The sequence below is a fragment of the Castanea sativa genome, chromosome 3, assembly GCF_040712315.1.
Source record: "Castanea sativa cultivar Marrone di Chiusa Pesio chromosome 3, ASM4071231v1".
Taxonomy (NCBI): Eukaryota; Viridiplantae; Streptophyta; class Magnoliopsida; order Fagales; family Fagaceae; genus Castanea; species Castanea sativa.
In genome coordinates, this window is record NC_134015.1 from 25,322,468 (window position 1) to 25,337,705 (window position 15,238).

A 15,238-nucleotide genomic window follows, 5' to 3' on the forward strand; every position below is an offset into this window, starting at 1 on the left:
AAAAAGGTACTACGGGTAAACTGCAAGTAATTTTTTCATTACAGCATTATTTTGCGTGATTCAAAGCTCCATAAAGAGCATAAGTACACCCACAAGGCCACAACCAAAAAACCAAGCAAAATTTATACGGTAGAGACTAGAAAGAGAAGAGGTATAAGAAAGGCCCAGAATTTGAAAAGAGGAATACTCAATTCTGAGAGACAAGCCTGGTTCTCAAAAGATGGAAAAACTTAAAAATTAAAAAAGGCTCATTTTCCAAAGAGCAACCTCTCTCTCACACTGTGTGTCAAAAGGGTCTGTTCCTCTCTGTCTTAGGCCTTTGAAAGATTAAAAAAAAGAATAGAAAAGTACAGAGTGTAATCTCAAACAATGTTTTCTTCTCCAACTGCAATCAAAAGCGTGAAGTTTTGGTTAGAAACAACCAGACAAAAGAAGAGCACGTTCACTGCTTTTATTCCTTATATTATAATCAACCAAATGCCACAGATTGACCAACCTTAAAAAAAAACACAGACACACACAAAACAAACAGCGAAGCAAAAACACAGCCCAGAAGCAGAATGAGAGAGAGAGAGAGAGAGAGAGAGAGAGTAACAACTCTAAAAAGAGACAGAGGTGCGGTAGTTGTTGCTGTATGAAACAATGTTTACCTGTAGAACTAGCTTAAGCTAGGAGGAGAGAGAGAGAGAGGTACAATGAATGAACACAATGGGAAAAGCGTTTTTGTTTTTGTATAATAATACTTTGATTTTATTTTCATATGAGGGAGTTCTTTAACTGTTTGTCCTATGCTTTTTAAAGTAACAGAGGAAAAAAAAATATAACACTGAATCGAATTTTTAGGATTTTCCAAGATACGCTCTTGTCTCCTTGGTCTCTCGGTCCTCTCTCTCTCTCTCTCTCTCTCTATCTCTATCTAAAGTCCTCCCTCTGTGTCTCTCTGGCCTCTTCTTTATAATGATGTTTTTTACACCACGCCCTGTCTCCTCTCTCTCTCTCTCTCTCTCTCTCTCTTCTTTTGCATTTCCTGAGCTGAACCCATTGACACTGATAGCTGAATTTTTTTCCAAATTGAACAACTATAGCCATATTGAACATCTGTGATAGGTTTGAAGCTAAAATTGGGTCTGGCTGACCCCAAAAGTCCTTTATCTATTTTAATATGAAGAAATCAATAAAAGCTTCAAAATGGGTAATAATAACAACACCCATAATGTAATTTTGTTTGGTCAGTTAATAGAATTGTACACATGTTGTTTTCCTTATGTAACAGTGTAAAGTAAAACCCCACATTTTGTCCCACTACTGGGTTCTTCTTTCTTCTTCTTTTTTAACCAAATTTCAGTTAGAGAGAGAAAATGATCACACCCAGAAAAAAAAAAAAAAAAAAAAAAAAAGTAACAGAGAGAGAGATGGAGGGTGTGTTTGGAATGTGTTCGCAATCACAAATCTTTGTGATAATGACATGGCCACACAGCCCAGATCTCACTCCAATCTCAATTACATCTTTGCCCTGTCTTTCTTTGTTCAAATCTCAAATTTCAAGACATCCTTTCCAAATAACAATAATATTCTATCAATTTCGTTAGTTACCCGGGTTTGAAAGTAAGTAGGAAACTAGCATCTCGAGTTTTAAAAACTCGAGATTTAATTAGAACTCAAGTTTCTAAAGCTCGAGTTCAGTGATTTTTGCTCCCTTAGCTGGACAAAATTGCCACGTGGAGCCACGTAGAAATCAAGTTTATAAAACTTGAAATCTGCAGTATAAAAAGAATTCCCACGTAGAAATCGAGTTTATAAGACTCGAAATCTGCAGCATAAAAACAATTCTCATGTAGAAATCGAGTTTATAAGACTTGAAGTCTGCAACATAAAAACAATTCCACAGCACTTTCAAACGACTTATTACAAATTTGAGTTCAAAATCCTCAAACAAATCCACAGCACTTTCGATCTGCCCGCAAACTCACTCACTCACTCACTCACTCACTCATTCACTCTCAAGCAATCGTTGCCCAGTGCTGAAGCAAAATCGTAGCCCATTGTCATTCACTTATTCACTCTCGAGCAACCATATTCTCAACGCCGAAGGTACTCTCTCTTTCTTCTCAATTCTTTGTCGTTTTTGCTTCTTAGATTCCTCTGTCTCTCTCTCTCTCTTTCTCCAATTTTAGATTTTGGAATTTCATGATGTGACCTAGGGTTTTTCGTTTTTCAATTTCGGATGTTTTCGGTTTTTTTGTTTGTGTGTTTTTTTTATTGGTGTTCTAAGAATATGATTATCACTATAATCCATGATATTAAAACCATTTATGTTTTCTATAGTGCTTATTAAATAAAATCGATTTACAATTTTCAGATTCTGAGTACATTGTTTGCAAATTAGCAAGCCATCTTGGTTACGAGCTCTAACTCCTCCCAGAAATGAAGTAAAAATTCATCTGCCGTATGAAAAATGTGCAACTAAAGAATTTAGAAATGAGAAGAGATGAAACCAAGACACCAACTTGAATTCTGAGAAGACAACAATAATGTATCTACAAATGGTCTTGCTAATATGATTTGTACAGATTGACAGTCTATCTAGAAAATTTATGATTTTTTTTTTTATGCAACTCCTTGACAATGTCATAGTTCTGTCTCACCTACTGATTCTTATCTGTTTCATTGGCTCAATCTAGTTAATCTATTGGCTCCTTCCTCTACGTCATCAGATTCAACACACAATGAATTGGGCACTGCATATTCATGTGGCTCAGGAACCTCAGATTTTGTTTCAAACTGTAGATTTTGGAAATCATAAGAAAAAATTGGTTCAGACTGGGGGTTTTTTTGTTTCTTAGATACAATTTTAATTTTTGAATTCTAAAAGGCTGTACTTTGAAACTTGAAAGGAAAGGCTTTTTTGTTTTATCTCTTAGAAGTTAGGAACTGTTTTTGTGTTTTCTGTATTTTAGGAGGAGGTTTGTCAAGGTTTCCAATTCCATGTGGTGCCATACGAACATCACAGGTAGGGAGAGAGAGAGTAGTTGTATTATTGTATTGAGTATTCTGGATGATTTGGTTCAAAACAGAAAAACGGTAAAAAAAAAATATAGTGTATTTGACTATTTGGGTCATGAATCGTGAAAATCATGTTAAGTCATAATCTTACTCCTACTGCTCTGTCACAAGTCGACATATATAAGTGCAAAACTGGATTTTTATTACAGTGAAAATGATGATAAGATTCTTGGTTCTCATAAAAGTCTTTACATTCAAGTCATAAGTTCTTGGGCTATGTTACCTAAAATGGGTGTCTTGGTCTATGTATTGCACTTTTGTATTTGATTTGTAGTTAGGAATCTCTTTAAGGTTTTTTAGAATAAAATGGCAACTTTTGGTTCTCTTTGTTAATATATAGATATGTGTGTGTGTGTGTATTTTATCACATGATGTACTGCATTATTTAGAGATGATACTTACCTAAAAGGCTAAAACAAATAAAAAAATAAAAAAAAATTCTAGAGATGGTATTAGAAGTTGAGACGAATTCTGACACGCTTTCTCTTTTTCCTTGAATTGTACATTTGTTGTTAGCTTGTCCAATTCAGATATTCTAGTCATTCATAAATAAGTGCTCTCTTTCATAATTCTTGCAATTATATTTTTTATTTGAACTTTATAAAAAAATAATCATGACTTCAATAAGTAGACCTAAACTTTTGTAGCCTGGTGGATGGCTTAAGTTTGTGTTTCAAATTCTTGAGCCCTATGTTTTCCTTCAAGAGTGGTAAAGTGGCTGGGTTCACTCTTCTATGGATAAACTGAGAAACTACTTCTAAAAATTATAAAGTTTGCTCCTGGATCATGGTAGTGTTCATAAACACACAACTTCTACTAGGATTTCTTAAAAAGGAGTTTTTTGAACCTGTATTCATGGTTGCACTAGAGATAAGAAATAACTTAGGAAACCAATAACTTTTCATTTAGATAAATTTTGGCCAATAGTGGGAAACTCTGTCATGTCACAATGTGATAAGTGGATTGGATCATTGGAGATAGTGGGAATTGGTTTCCTAACTAGAAATTGCATGCTCCGGTTCCCTCCATGGTAGCCTTCTTTGAGTTGATGGTGGCTCTGATAAGATCTTAACTATTGTATGTTTCTTCCACTGGTGGTCCTAGGAATGATGTCTCCAGTGATCTATCTTTTTGCATTTTTAATGCCTTATTTTTGCTTGACAGTTTTATATTGGCGTATGCTTTGATTTTCCTTGCATGTAGAATAGCACTCCGTTCCCCTCACACTATTAATGATCTCACAGTAGCACTCTAATATTTGCAGTATGGAGCCTCGGATCGATGACGAGCCACAGATCTTGCACCCTGGTCCTATTGATGAGTCATTGTTGACGCGACAACGATATCATCGATCAGAGGACATTTGGAATGGCAAGGTGAAATATCTAGTTCTAACAACCGCTTTAATTTTTACGTTGTCTTTGACTTTTAGTTAGCAAGTTCTTTCAAAGTTGTATTTGTAGTTGTAACAACCGCTATAATTTGTATGGATTTTGCAGGACCCGGGCCCACCTACGTGCCGTGGTCACACTAAGGAGATGGCAACCATTCAGATGGGAGATAATCGGGTGATTGACATTATCAAGTTGCTAAGGCTGGAAGGATTGTTTAGGGCCCCTTCTAGAGAGATAGATCATTGCCCAATATCGGCCCTAGTTGAGCAATGGCAGCCGGAGACTCATACGTTCCATCTTCCACATGGTGAGATGTCAATCACCCTACAAGATGTGGAGGTCATTTTTGGACTTCCTATAGACGGTGAGGTCTTGGTTGGGCCGACTGCTGTGGTGGATGGGGATTGGCGAGATCTGTGCATGGAGTTGCTTGGTTTTACTCCGACGAATGACAACAAAACTTTGGTGAGGCAAAGAATTCTCATTAGCCGCCTTGTTGACGCCATTGCAGCGCCACTGCCTCATGACGCAACGGAGATGTAGATACACCAGTATGCCCGGTGCTATATTTTAGCGCTGCTAGGGGATAAGCTTTTTATGGACAAGTCGGGAGATAGGGTGCATCTGATGTTCTTGGCGTTCCTGCGTGACCTTCGTGATTCGCCATAGTATAGTTGGGGTAGTGGTTGCTTGGCGTGGTTGAACAGAGAGTTGTGTCGAGCAAGCGAGAAAGGGGCATCGCAGATTGGTGGGGCATGCACATTGGTCCAGTATTGGGCATGGGCAAGGTTGCCATTCTTATGCCTGAGGATAGAGCCCCCACCTGGATGTGATTATGGCCCATGGCCATATGCTCCACTTGCATTTAAGTAAGTATTTTCCTGATATTTAGTGTGTTATGCAATATACTCTTCTTAGTAACTATAACATGGGTATTATCTTATCTTATGTTATTTGGTCGTAACTGTAGGTGGGTGCGGGTGCCAAGCTTGAAGAGTAGGCCATCTGCTATGACCTTAATCCACTATTGCGAGCAATTAGTTAGAATGCAGCCGGACCAAGTAATAGTATACAAAAATTCTGTTTTATGTTAATTTTCCTTAAGAATATGATTGCTTCATCCTTTAACATATCTTCTATTTTAATTTATGTTTTTCCCTTTATCTATGTATTCTCCCTTGTTTCACATTCTTTGATGTTATGATAATTGTTTTTTGTTTCTATTGTAGATTGTGTGGCAGCCATACGAGGCAGACTTCGGCCATCTTCCTCACTTTTGCGTTGCAGGGAGGGATACGTGGACGGCAAGGGTGCCACTTCTGTGCTTTTGCATAGTAGAGATACACCACCCAGATCGTGTCCTTCGTCAGTTTGGGTTGGCGCAAGAGCGGCCCGACCATGTTGTGTACGATGAACGACTACATAGAATAGACTTGCGTGGGAAGGTGGAAAAGAATTGGAGGGAGGAGTATGGACCGTATATCCTTACATGGGATATGAGACAATAACGACTTTGCCATGCACCTCCTTAGACTAGTGAGATGCCTCACGATCATGACTATTACCGCTGGTACCGTCCGGTCACTTGAAAGTATGTCGACTGCAACAGCGCAAAATTAGATATATCGGTAATGTGTTCTAATTAGATATATCTTAGTTGAGTATTTGGGTAGATTAATAAGTACTATATTATCCATTCTACAATTGATACGTAAATGTCTCAAATTTGATTGTACTGGTTCTTTCTCGGTTTCAGATTGAAAGCCATTTAGCGCTGTTGGAGATGCTTCCTGTAAGCAGCCGAGCACAAAACCATGTTCGACACGTCCTAAATGATCTGGCTGGGCTTGGTGGTGGTCCTGCAGCAAATGGGGAGGCAAACAATGGGCATGAGACTGAATCAGCAGCTATTGCAACCCCAAGCACAAGCGCAGTACCTGTAAGTACACCGACCGGTGCTACTGCAGCTAGGGGTCGTGGTGGGCCTGCTACAGCAAGCCCAAGCACAAGCGCAACTAGGGGCCATGGTCGGCCTGCTACAGCTAGCCCAAGCACAAGTGCAGCTAGGGGCCGTGGTCGGCCTACTCGGCCTGCTACAGCAAGCCGAAGCACAAGTGCAGCTAGGGGCCGTGGTCGGTGTGCAACAACCGCTCGGGTTGTAAGTAGTCCTAAGATACCTGCACCCATCCCGCACGCATCTCTCCAGCCCGAGGTCCCTCCACCCATGGTAGATGCATCTCCTCAGCCCGAGGTCCCTTCACCCACCCCACGTTCGCAGCCCAATTTCTATCTCGGTATTCATTCTCAATTAACCCCTCCTATGCACCCCGAGACACCCTCAAACCCATCCACCAGCTCCAGTGCACCCACTTTGCCCATAGACCCACCCCGTACTGAACCCATGACAATGATCCCCACTCCTGGCCTCTACACAAAGCATCATTACCCACCTACCTCATCCTCATTTGACCCTCTAGGACCTCTAGTTGGGATTGACACTCTACAGCCAAATCCTGATGTACCGGACGAGCATCCCCCTCATCAGCCCTCACCCCCACGAGGTAGACCGCAACGTGCTAGAAGAGCCCCACTTGTGGGACAGGTGGACACAAAATAGGGCACAAAGGCAGCTCTATGGTACGATACCATTAATTACGATGTATAGGCCTATTTTGCAGTTCAGTTTTTCTTATCATTACACCAAATATTGATTGTATGCATCTAATGTCTTTGTAGCACGATGATGAGCCTAAGGATGATGCCCCGCAACCTCCTCTCCCGCCCAAACATTACGCAAGGGTTAAAAAATGCAAAATTGGTGAACCTTGAAAAAGAAGTTTGTTACAGAGGTAATGTCTAATGTGATCCTTTTTTATGTTGGGGCTCTTATTTGTTGTGTGTGTTTGTTAAATTACCTGGTATCTAAATGTTGGCTTTCTTCCTGCCCTATATTTATGGATTGGTTTGCTGTACTAGAGCTCCTCCACAAGTGGCATTTTTTGTTTTGACAGTTGCAAAGGACAAGATTCTAACAACAATACTTAATTTCAGGAAATAGGGAATCATAATTGCTGATTGGTGTTGCATGCGTAGGGCTTGTAGTGAGTCGGTGGACCATATGTTCTTACCTTTTGAGTTTGCTAGAGAATTATGGTGTTTAGTCCTGAGTTTTTTAGGGGTGATGTGGGTTATGCCAAGGTCTGTGATTGCCTTTATAGCCTATTGTATAGGACACTTTGGAAAGAATATTAGTTTTGAAATTTGGAAGGCCATCTCGTTGCGTGAAATGTTTAATAAAAGTTTCTTAAAAGTTTTATGGTATGTATTTTGTTTGAGAAATGGTCACACCAAGGCATCCCACATTTTATGTTTTTTAAGAAAAAAATAATCTGGATTATTTCCTTACATTTTGTGATGAATTCAAATGGTTATGCAGGGGATTGAGGTTTATGTGTGTTTTTCGCTTCAAGATGTGGTGGATGACACAGAGGATGGGTAATTGTGGCCAAGACATACCCTTTGAGACCCAGTTTTTGATTGTTGAGGCACGCGATGGTTCTAATGTTGAACAAGGAAGCAAAGATGGCATGGACCAATCTGCCTTATATGTTGCTTTCTTACCAATTCTTGAAGGTGATTTCAGGGCTGTTCTTCAGGGAAACGAGCAGAATGAGTTGGAAATTTGCTTGGAAAGTGGTATGAAATGAAACGTTTTGGTTTTTGTTTGATCAATTTATGGAAATTTTGGCTATCTTTGAAATGGATATGAAAAAAAAAAAAAAAAACTGGTTCTTTGCAGGAGATCCAGCTGTTGAGGATTTCGAGGGGAGTCATTTCACATTTGGTTTTTGTGGCTGCTGGACCAGACCCCTTTGATGTCATCACAAATGCAGTCAAGTAAGTCTTAAATTCTGTGTGTGTGAGTGTCAAGGTATTGCCCCATCTCTCTTGTGCTCTTTGTTTACCTGTGCCCGTGTCCTCTCTCTATCTCACCCCTTCCCTCTCTCTCTCTCTCTCTCTCTCTCTCTCTCTCTTTGTTGTCAATGGTCAGCTTGCGGAAATTCCAGTGAAAAATTCAAGGAAAAATGTACCTTTGAGACTCGGTATTGAAAAATTACAGAAGATTCATGGTATTGAAAAACTTGATGATGCTAACAAAGCAGGAGGGAAGGAATCTGATAAATGAACCTTGATTTTAACTGAAGGAGATTCAGCTAAGGCTCTTGCAGTAAGTTGTTGTGTCATTGTGCAGAGTATTTTAGCATTAAAGTTAGCTCTATTGGGTTTCACTTTGTACGATTTTTGACGTTATTCATTCTATTACAGTTGGCTGGGCTTGCTGCTGTGGGTCGAGATTACTATGGTGTGTTCCCATTGAGAGGTAAATTGCTCAATGTGAGGGAAGCCACCGCTAAACAGCTCACTGATAATAAAGAAATTGGGTACATAAAGTAGATTCTTGGACTTCAGCAGCATAAAGAATACACCAATGTAAAATCTTTGAGATATGGTCATTTGATGATAATGAACGATCAGGTGTGCCTTAAGTTTCTCTTATTGTTTTGTTCTTGTTTTATGCTTACAATTCTCTCTACTAGGCACGCTGACAGCCTTCAACAAATATAAAATTTTAACTATAATTCTTGTACAGGATCATGATGGTTCCCACATCAAAGGGCTGTTGATCAATTTTATTCGTTCTTATTGAGAATCACTGTTAAAAGTTCCATCTTTCTTAATTGAGTTTATCACTCCTATTGTGAAGGTTGGTATTTTCAGTTAACTAGTTCAAATATTAGCACAACTTCAATATAAGTGGAATGTTTCTTGAGGGAAAATAATCATTTATCATCTTTGCAGGCAACTCACAAAAATGGGACACAACCATCATTTTATACCATGCCTGAGTACGAGTCATGGAAGCACAAGTTGACAGGCAATGCAAGTGGGTGGTCTATCAAGTACTATAAGGTTTGCATTGTTAAATTTGTTACATGTGAACCAATTACAGAACCTTTTATTCTATTATCTATTGTCTGTCTTTTGCATATTGATTTGTTTGTCTTTTTAGGGGTTGGGAACAAGCACATCAAAGGAAGGAAGAGAGTACTTTGCAAATCTTGAGAAACACTGGAAAGATTTTATTTGGGAAGATGAACAGGATGGGGAGGCCATTGAGCTGGCATTCAGTAAGAAGAAGATAGAAGAGAGGAAGAGTTGGCTTTAGGCAGTTTGAGGTCAAAGGTTTGCCATGTTTTCTTCTTGTGTTTTTTTAAATAAAGAGAATGAATATGTATCTAATATACCACCTTCTGAAAGTGCAGCCTAGTACTCACCTTGATCAGATGGGCAAGCTCATAAAATACAGTGACTTTGTCAACAAGGAGCTTATATTGTTTTCAATGGCAGATCTTCAGAGGTCCATTCCCTCCATGGTTGATGGCCTGAAGCCTGGTCAAAGGAAAATTCTTTTCTGCTCTTTCAAGAGGAACTTTGTCAAGGAAGCAAAAGTTGCCCAGTTTTCTAGTTATGTGTCTGAGCATTCAGCTTATCATCATGGTGAGCAGAGTCTTGCGAGTCTGGAAAAAATTTATATCCAGAGCCCCAAAAATCACCTGCTGACAATGGGAAGTATTTGATTGGTGATATTTTGGTTGCCACTGTTCCAGTTGTGAATGGACTGGGCAAAGGGGAAAGGTCTTCTTTGATGAAAGAAAATATCTCTACAATTGTGACTAATAACTTTGATGAGCATGTAACATCCAAATCTGTACTGAAAGATCATAAGATCAATGGCGGAGCTGCCTTAGTTTCAGCCAGTGATGACCTGGCTACGATTGGAGGTGATATGTGTGCTTCTGCAACTGGTGTTGTAAGGGTGCAGTCAAGAAGGAAAGCAGAAATGTTTTTAGTTCAAACAGATGGATTTTCTTGTACCAGAGAAAAGGTGACAGAATCCTCCTTGGCCTTCACTCATCCTAGTACCCAGCAGCAGATGCTTATGTGGAAATCGACACCAAAGACTGTATTGTTGTTAAAGAAACTGGGGCAAGAGCTCATGGAACAAGCTAAAGAGGTACCATCAGAAATATCTTGTTAGTAAATTCCTAAAATTTAATATCTGGGAAATCAATTGGTTTACTAACAAAATATGGTTTCTGCTCCTTTCTTAATTTTTCTTTCCTTATCATGTTTGTAGCTTGTTGATAATTTGCCTTGAAAAAAAATTTATTTTTGGTGTAATAAGTTTTTTTTTTTTTGGACTGTGACTTATAGCTTCCAGTCCCAAATAAAGATATATGATATATCTAAAGACAACACAGACAATAGGGTTGTGGCTGTTTTATCATGTTATTGAAAATTGAGCAGTAAATATGTCTTTATTTGTGAACTTTAAAAGAGATGAGTAATCAGAACATGTTCTTAGTAGAATTTGTCTCAGGTAAGGGATGTCTTGCCTAGCAGTTTGGTATTCAAGAGGATACCCTGTTATCCTATTCTGTGGTATAATGAAGGATCTCTGTCAATCAATAAAAAAGGTCATGCGTACTTTTAGAGTTACTTATTTAATTTTTGCATAGCTATTGTTAACTGCATTTATTGCATGGAATTTCAGGTTGCCTCTTTTCTGTATTATGAAGAGAAAATGAATGTTCTTGTGGAACCTGATGTGCATGACATATTTGCTAGAATCCCAGGGTTTGGATTTATTCAGACTTTTTATAGTCAAGACACCAGGTAGTGGAACTCCTTGTCTTAAGAGCAACAACATTGAAATAGTTGTTAATATTCCTATACTTCATTGAGAATTTTGTTGACCTGTTGGATGTCCTTGATGCAGTGATCTACATGAAAGGGTTGATTTTGTGGCTTGCTTGGGGGGAGATGGGGTTATACTAGATGCGTCAAATTTATTTAGAGATGCTGTGCCCCCTGTTGTATCATTTAATCTTGGATCTCTTGGATTTCTGACTTCCCATACTGTAAGCTTCTTAACTCAGCCTTTGTCTTTTGTTATTGTCTTAATTATTTTTTCATGAATAGCCATTTGTTTGACTCCTTTTATATTTCTTTTGATGTAGTTTGATGACTATAAACAAGACTTAAGACAAGTCATCCATGGAAATAACACTGTGGATGGTGTCTATATAACTCTTAGAATGCGCCTTCGATGTGAAATTTTTCGAAATGGTAAAGCAATGCCTGGGAAAGTATTTGATGTCCTAAATGAGGTCGTTCTTGATCGGGGTTCTAATCCATACCTCTCTAAAATTGAATGCTATGAACATGACAGGCTCATAACCAAGGTGAGGTTAGTGAATTCATTTCGTTAATACAAGAAAAATGGGAAACCTATTTGAAAATTTCATGTTAACTATTATGTGGGCTGAGGAGTTGTTATTTGCCCTCTCCAATCACAAGAAGTCCAACATTTATATAATCTAAAGCAATAGCCACCATTTAAGCTACATCTCATGTCTAAACTTTGATGTAGTTAGAAAAGATAAGTTTATGACATTGCCATGCTTTTAATAATGAGTACCATTTCTTTAGGTGCAAGGTGATGGAGTCATTGTAGCCACACCAACAGGAAGTACCGCTTACTCTACAGCTGCAGGAGGTTCCATGGTAAGCTTTCCTTTGTATTCAAGTAATGGTTATATAACTTTTGGTTCTAGGATATGTATTATTTGTAGGGCATGGATTTTTTAGCTCAAATTAAACGTGAGCTTTCAGAAATGATTATTATTTAAAAAAAAAAAAAAAACTTTAAAACAGCCTTTTTTTGGCATGAAGATAAGAGGATCAAAACAACCATTTCTGGTAAAAACAACTAGCAACATTGTGTTGGAATGTTGTTGCCTAGGTTAAATACAAAGGAAACCATTTTTCATCTGGGAGCCATCTATTTACTTTATTGGCAACTAGAAATGTGCTATAAATATGAAAATCTCACTCTCCTCTCTTTAAGGACTATGCTAGAATTGGGAGCTTTGTATTTGATAATGAGATTGATGCAGTGTAGGAATGACAGGCTTCGCTTAAGCTTGCTTTTAAATTTGGTGTCTATGAATTATAATTCCCATATGTCTTGGATGCATCAAAGACATCTGACCATTATCGGAACTCTAATGAGTCTAATCGTTACATGAAGAAAATTCCTTCATCTTTTTGTATTAGCTTAGTAGATAATATCTCTTCTTGGGGGATCACAGTGCGTTTTTGTGCACAAGGAAGCAGAAAAAGTCTAAAACTGAATTAAGCATAACAGATATCAGAATATTTGATATTTTAGAAACTTATGTTGTTCAACACAGTTGTTGTTATGTCCTCTGCTGGCACATAACGTGTTAAGTTTTCTGACTTTACATGTTGTATGTATAATCTGCTGCACTTGTTTATTTATTAGTTTATTAAATGAACTTTTCTTAAAATCCTTCATTTAATGGTATTGCAATGAAAGAATCACAATATTTGTGTCTAGCAAATCAGTGCTCTTATTTTCAAACTCATTGACCCAAAATATATAAATTCAATTCTGCAATCCAAAATATCATCATTTGTTGCTGTTTGCTGTTGCTCTTTATTACAACTATTAATGCCACTATTGAAATCTAAATGCAGGTGCATCCAAATGTTCCTTGCATGCTGTTTACACCAATCTGCCCCCACTCCCTCTCATTTAGACCGGTTATACTTCCGGATTCGGCAAGATTGGAAATGAAGGTGATGTTATTAATGATCTAGTGACTAGTTATTATTAAATCTGTAGCTTTAGCTCACATTTTGGTTGATATCCTATTATTTTTTCTTGGAAGAAATTTTGGTTTTAGCCTGTATATTGTCTTGATTTTGCCACCTATAGCTCTTATACTGTACAAAATAGGATACTGCCAGGCCATCTACATCGTCAGATTCGTTAGCTTTTATTGATGATATTAATTTGAGATGGCAATTCTGTATTTTTTTTATAATATTCTTTTCCCCCTTCGTTAGCTTTTATTGATGATATTAATTTGAGATGACAATTCTGTATTTTTTTTTTATAATATTCTTTTCCCCCTATTGGGTGTTCCCTTGTGTACTTCCCATGCACTTGGGTTGCATCCCTTTTGCATTTTTGAATTACATTACCTATATTAAAAAAAAGGGTGCTGGTTTGGTTGGACTAACTTGTGTCTGAGAGAGCATAGTGCACTTTAGGTGCCAAGTGACAAAGTCTCTTCTTTCATTTTGGTTTTTTCACTTTTTGGAATTAGAGAAAAATTCTTCAGAGTTTTCATGTGAAGTGTACATACAAGGCTGACATTTGAATTGGAAATCAACATCGTATCCTGGTGGTTCCCAACTCATAGAGGGAGCTGCTCTATATCTATAAACAGAGAATCACCATATGTAGAAGAAGCAGAAGGAATATATAATTTTTACTTTGTTCACTATTTAGTTATTGTTGTTCTTAAGGCATGTTGACAAAGCTATGCTAAATGGCTTTGAGTGTGGATTTGTCTTGGAGTCGCATTTTTCAAATGCGAATGCTCACTCAACATGCCAGCATGTATTTGAAGGGCCTGATATTATGTAATCTCTGGAGCAATAGGATTCTAATATCCTTTTATTTCCATATTCAACCACATATCAGGAATCAGTTGAGTGTTAGGAGTGCTGTGTTTTGGCCATTGTATTTTTGCTAGGAGTTTAACATTGTTGTATTTGACAGATTCCAAACGATGCTAGAAGCAATGCATGGGTTTCTTTTGATGGGAAGAGAAGGCAGCAACTCTCACGAGGAGATTCTGTACAAATATCTATAAGCCAGCACCCACTTCCAACAGTTAACAAGTCTGACCAGACAGGTGATTGGTTTCACAGCTTGATTCGCTGCCTAAATTGGAATGAAAGGCTAGGTCAAAAGGCCCTTTGAAGCCTCTTTCTGTCTCAAAGGGCGTTTGGATCCGCGTTTGTGCGTCTATGTTGCGTTTTTGCTTTTTTTTTTTTTTTATACCCAGCAGCATATATTGACTTTTCAGTCATGAACAGTGCACAAATGCACTGTTCACAGGTTCCACAAATTTCACTTTTCAACAACTTTTTCATTAAAAATGGGTCTCACAAAACTATTCACACATTTAAAAATTATTTTGCTACAATGTTTTCAGTTTTCAGTTTTAGCAAAATAAGTTCTATCCAAACGGACCCTCAGATTGAAGTTTGTGCAAAACTACTGTACATATTGTAAACTTAGATCAAAGGATATTTGACTTTACAAAGAGTAAATAATACGATTCATTCCCACGTTGGCGTCCATGTGAATCTTTTTTTTTTTTTTCTTCATTTCAATATGACAAAATGTACTTGTATAGTGTCATCTATTACACAGCAATAAAGATTTAATCTTGTAGATCCATCGAAATGACATGTCATGAGAAATAATACTAGAAGATCTATGGAATATGACACGTCATGAGAAATAATTTTCATACTGATATTTTTTTGGGAGTCAATTTAATGTTGATCACTACTGCCATTATTATTTCTAAGACATCTTATTCTAGTACTTGCTGACTGCTTAATTTATATGGTGATAGGTGTAGTTCTCTATCTCTCTCTCTCCTATCATTGAGTGGAATTTCTTTTGCCCTTTAGATTTCCAATTCAAACAGATTTCATTAGATTATCAAATCCAATTTTTATGCAAACACAACAGTTGACTTATTTGTATTCTTAACTTTACTGTTTCACTGATTGTTATTTTTGTAAAATTTTGCTGAGGTCCAAGTTGG

At 37.8% G+C, this 15,238-nt stretch overlaps 2 protein-coding genes across 2 annotated transcripts; both read left to right on the top strand.

Moving 5' to 3' along the window:
- The first annotated feature begins 7,390 nt into the window (after positions 1-7,390).
- On the top strand, positions 7,391-9,608 carry LOC142626854 (putative galactinol--sucrose galactosyltransferase 1). Its single transcript, XM_075800561.1, has 8 exons — positions 7,391-7,655; positions 7,894-8,153; positions 8,257-8,354; positions 8,509-8,685; positions 8,784-8,993; positions 9,109-9,222; positions 9,318-9,428; positions 9,529-9,608. The coding sequence occupies exons 1-3, from the start codon at positions 7,543-7,545 to the stop codon at positions 8,331-8,333; spliced, it is 450 nt and encodes a 149-aa protein (XP_075656676.1). The 5' UTR covers positions 7,391-7,542; the 3' UTR covers positions 8,334-8,354; positions 8,509-8,685; positions 8,784-8,993; positions 9,109-9,222; positions 9,318-9,428; positions 9,529-9,608.
- LOC142628740 (NAD kinase 2, chloroplastic-like) lies at positions 8,345-14,828 on the top strand. Its single transcript, XM_075802782.1, has 14 exons — positions 8,345-8,354; positions 8,663-8,685; positions 8,784-8,899; positions 9,223-9,226; positions 9,318-9,428; positions 9,529-9,639; positions 9,782-9,911; positions 10,025-10,533; positions 11,074-11,195; positions 11,299-11,440; positions 11,540-11,764; positions 12,012-12,086; positions 13,083-13,184; positions 14,176-14,828. Exons 1-14 carry the CDS (start codon positions 8,345-8,347, stop codon positions 14,377-14,379), a joined length of 1,884 nt encoding a protein of 627 aa, XP_075658897.1. The 3' UTR covers positions 14,380-14,828.
- The last annotated feature ends 410 nt before the right edge of the window (positions 14,829-15,238 follow it).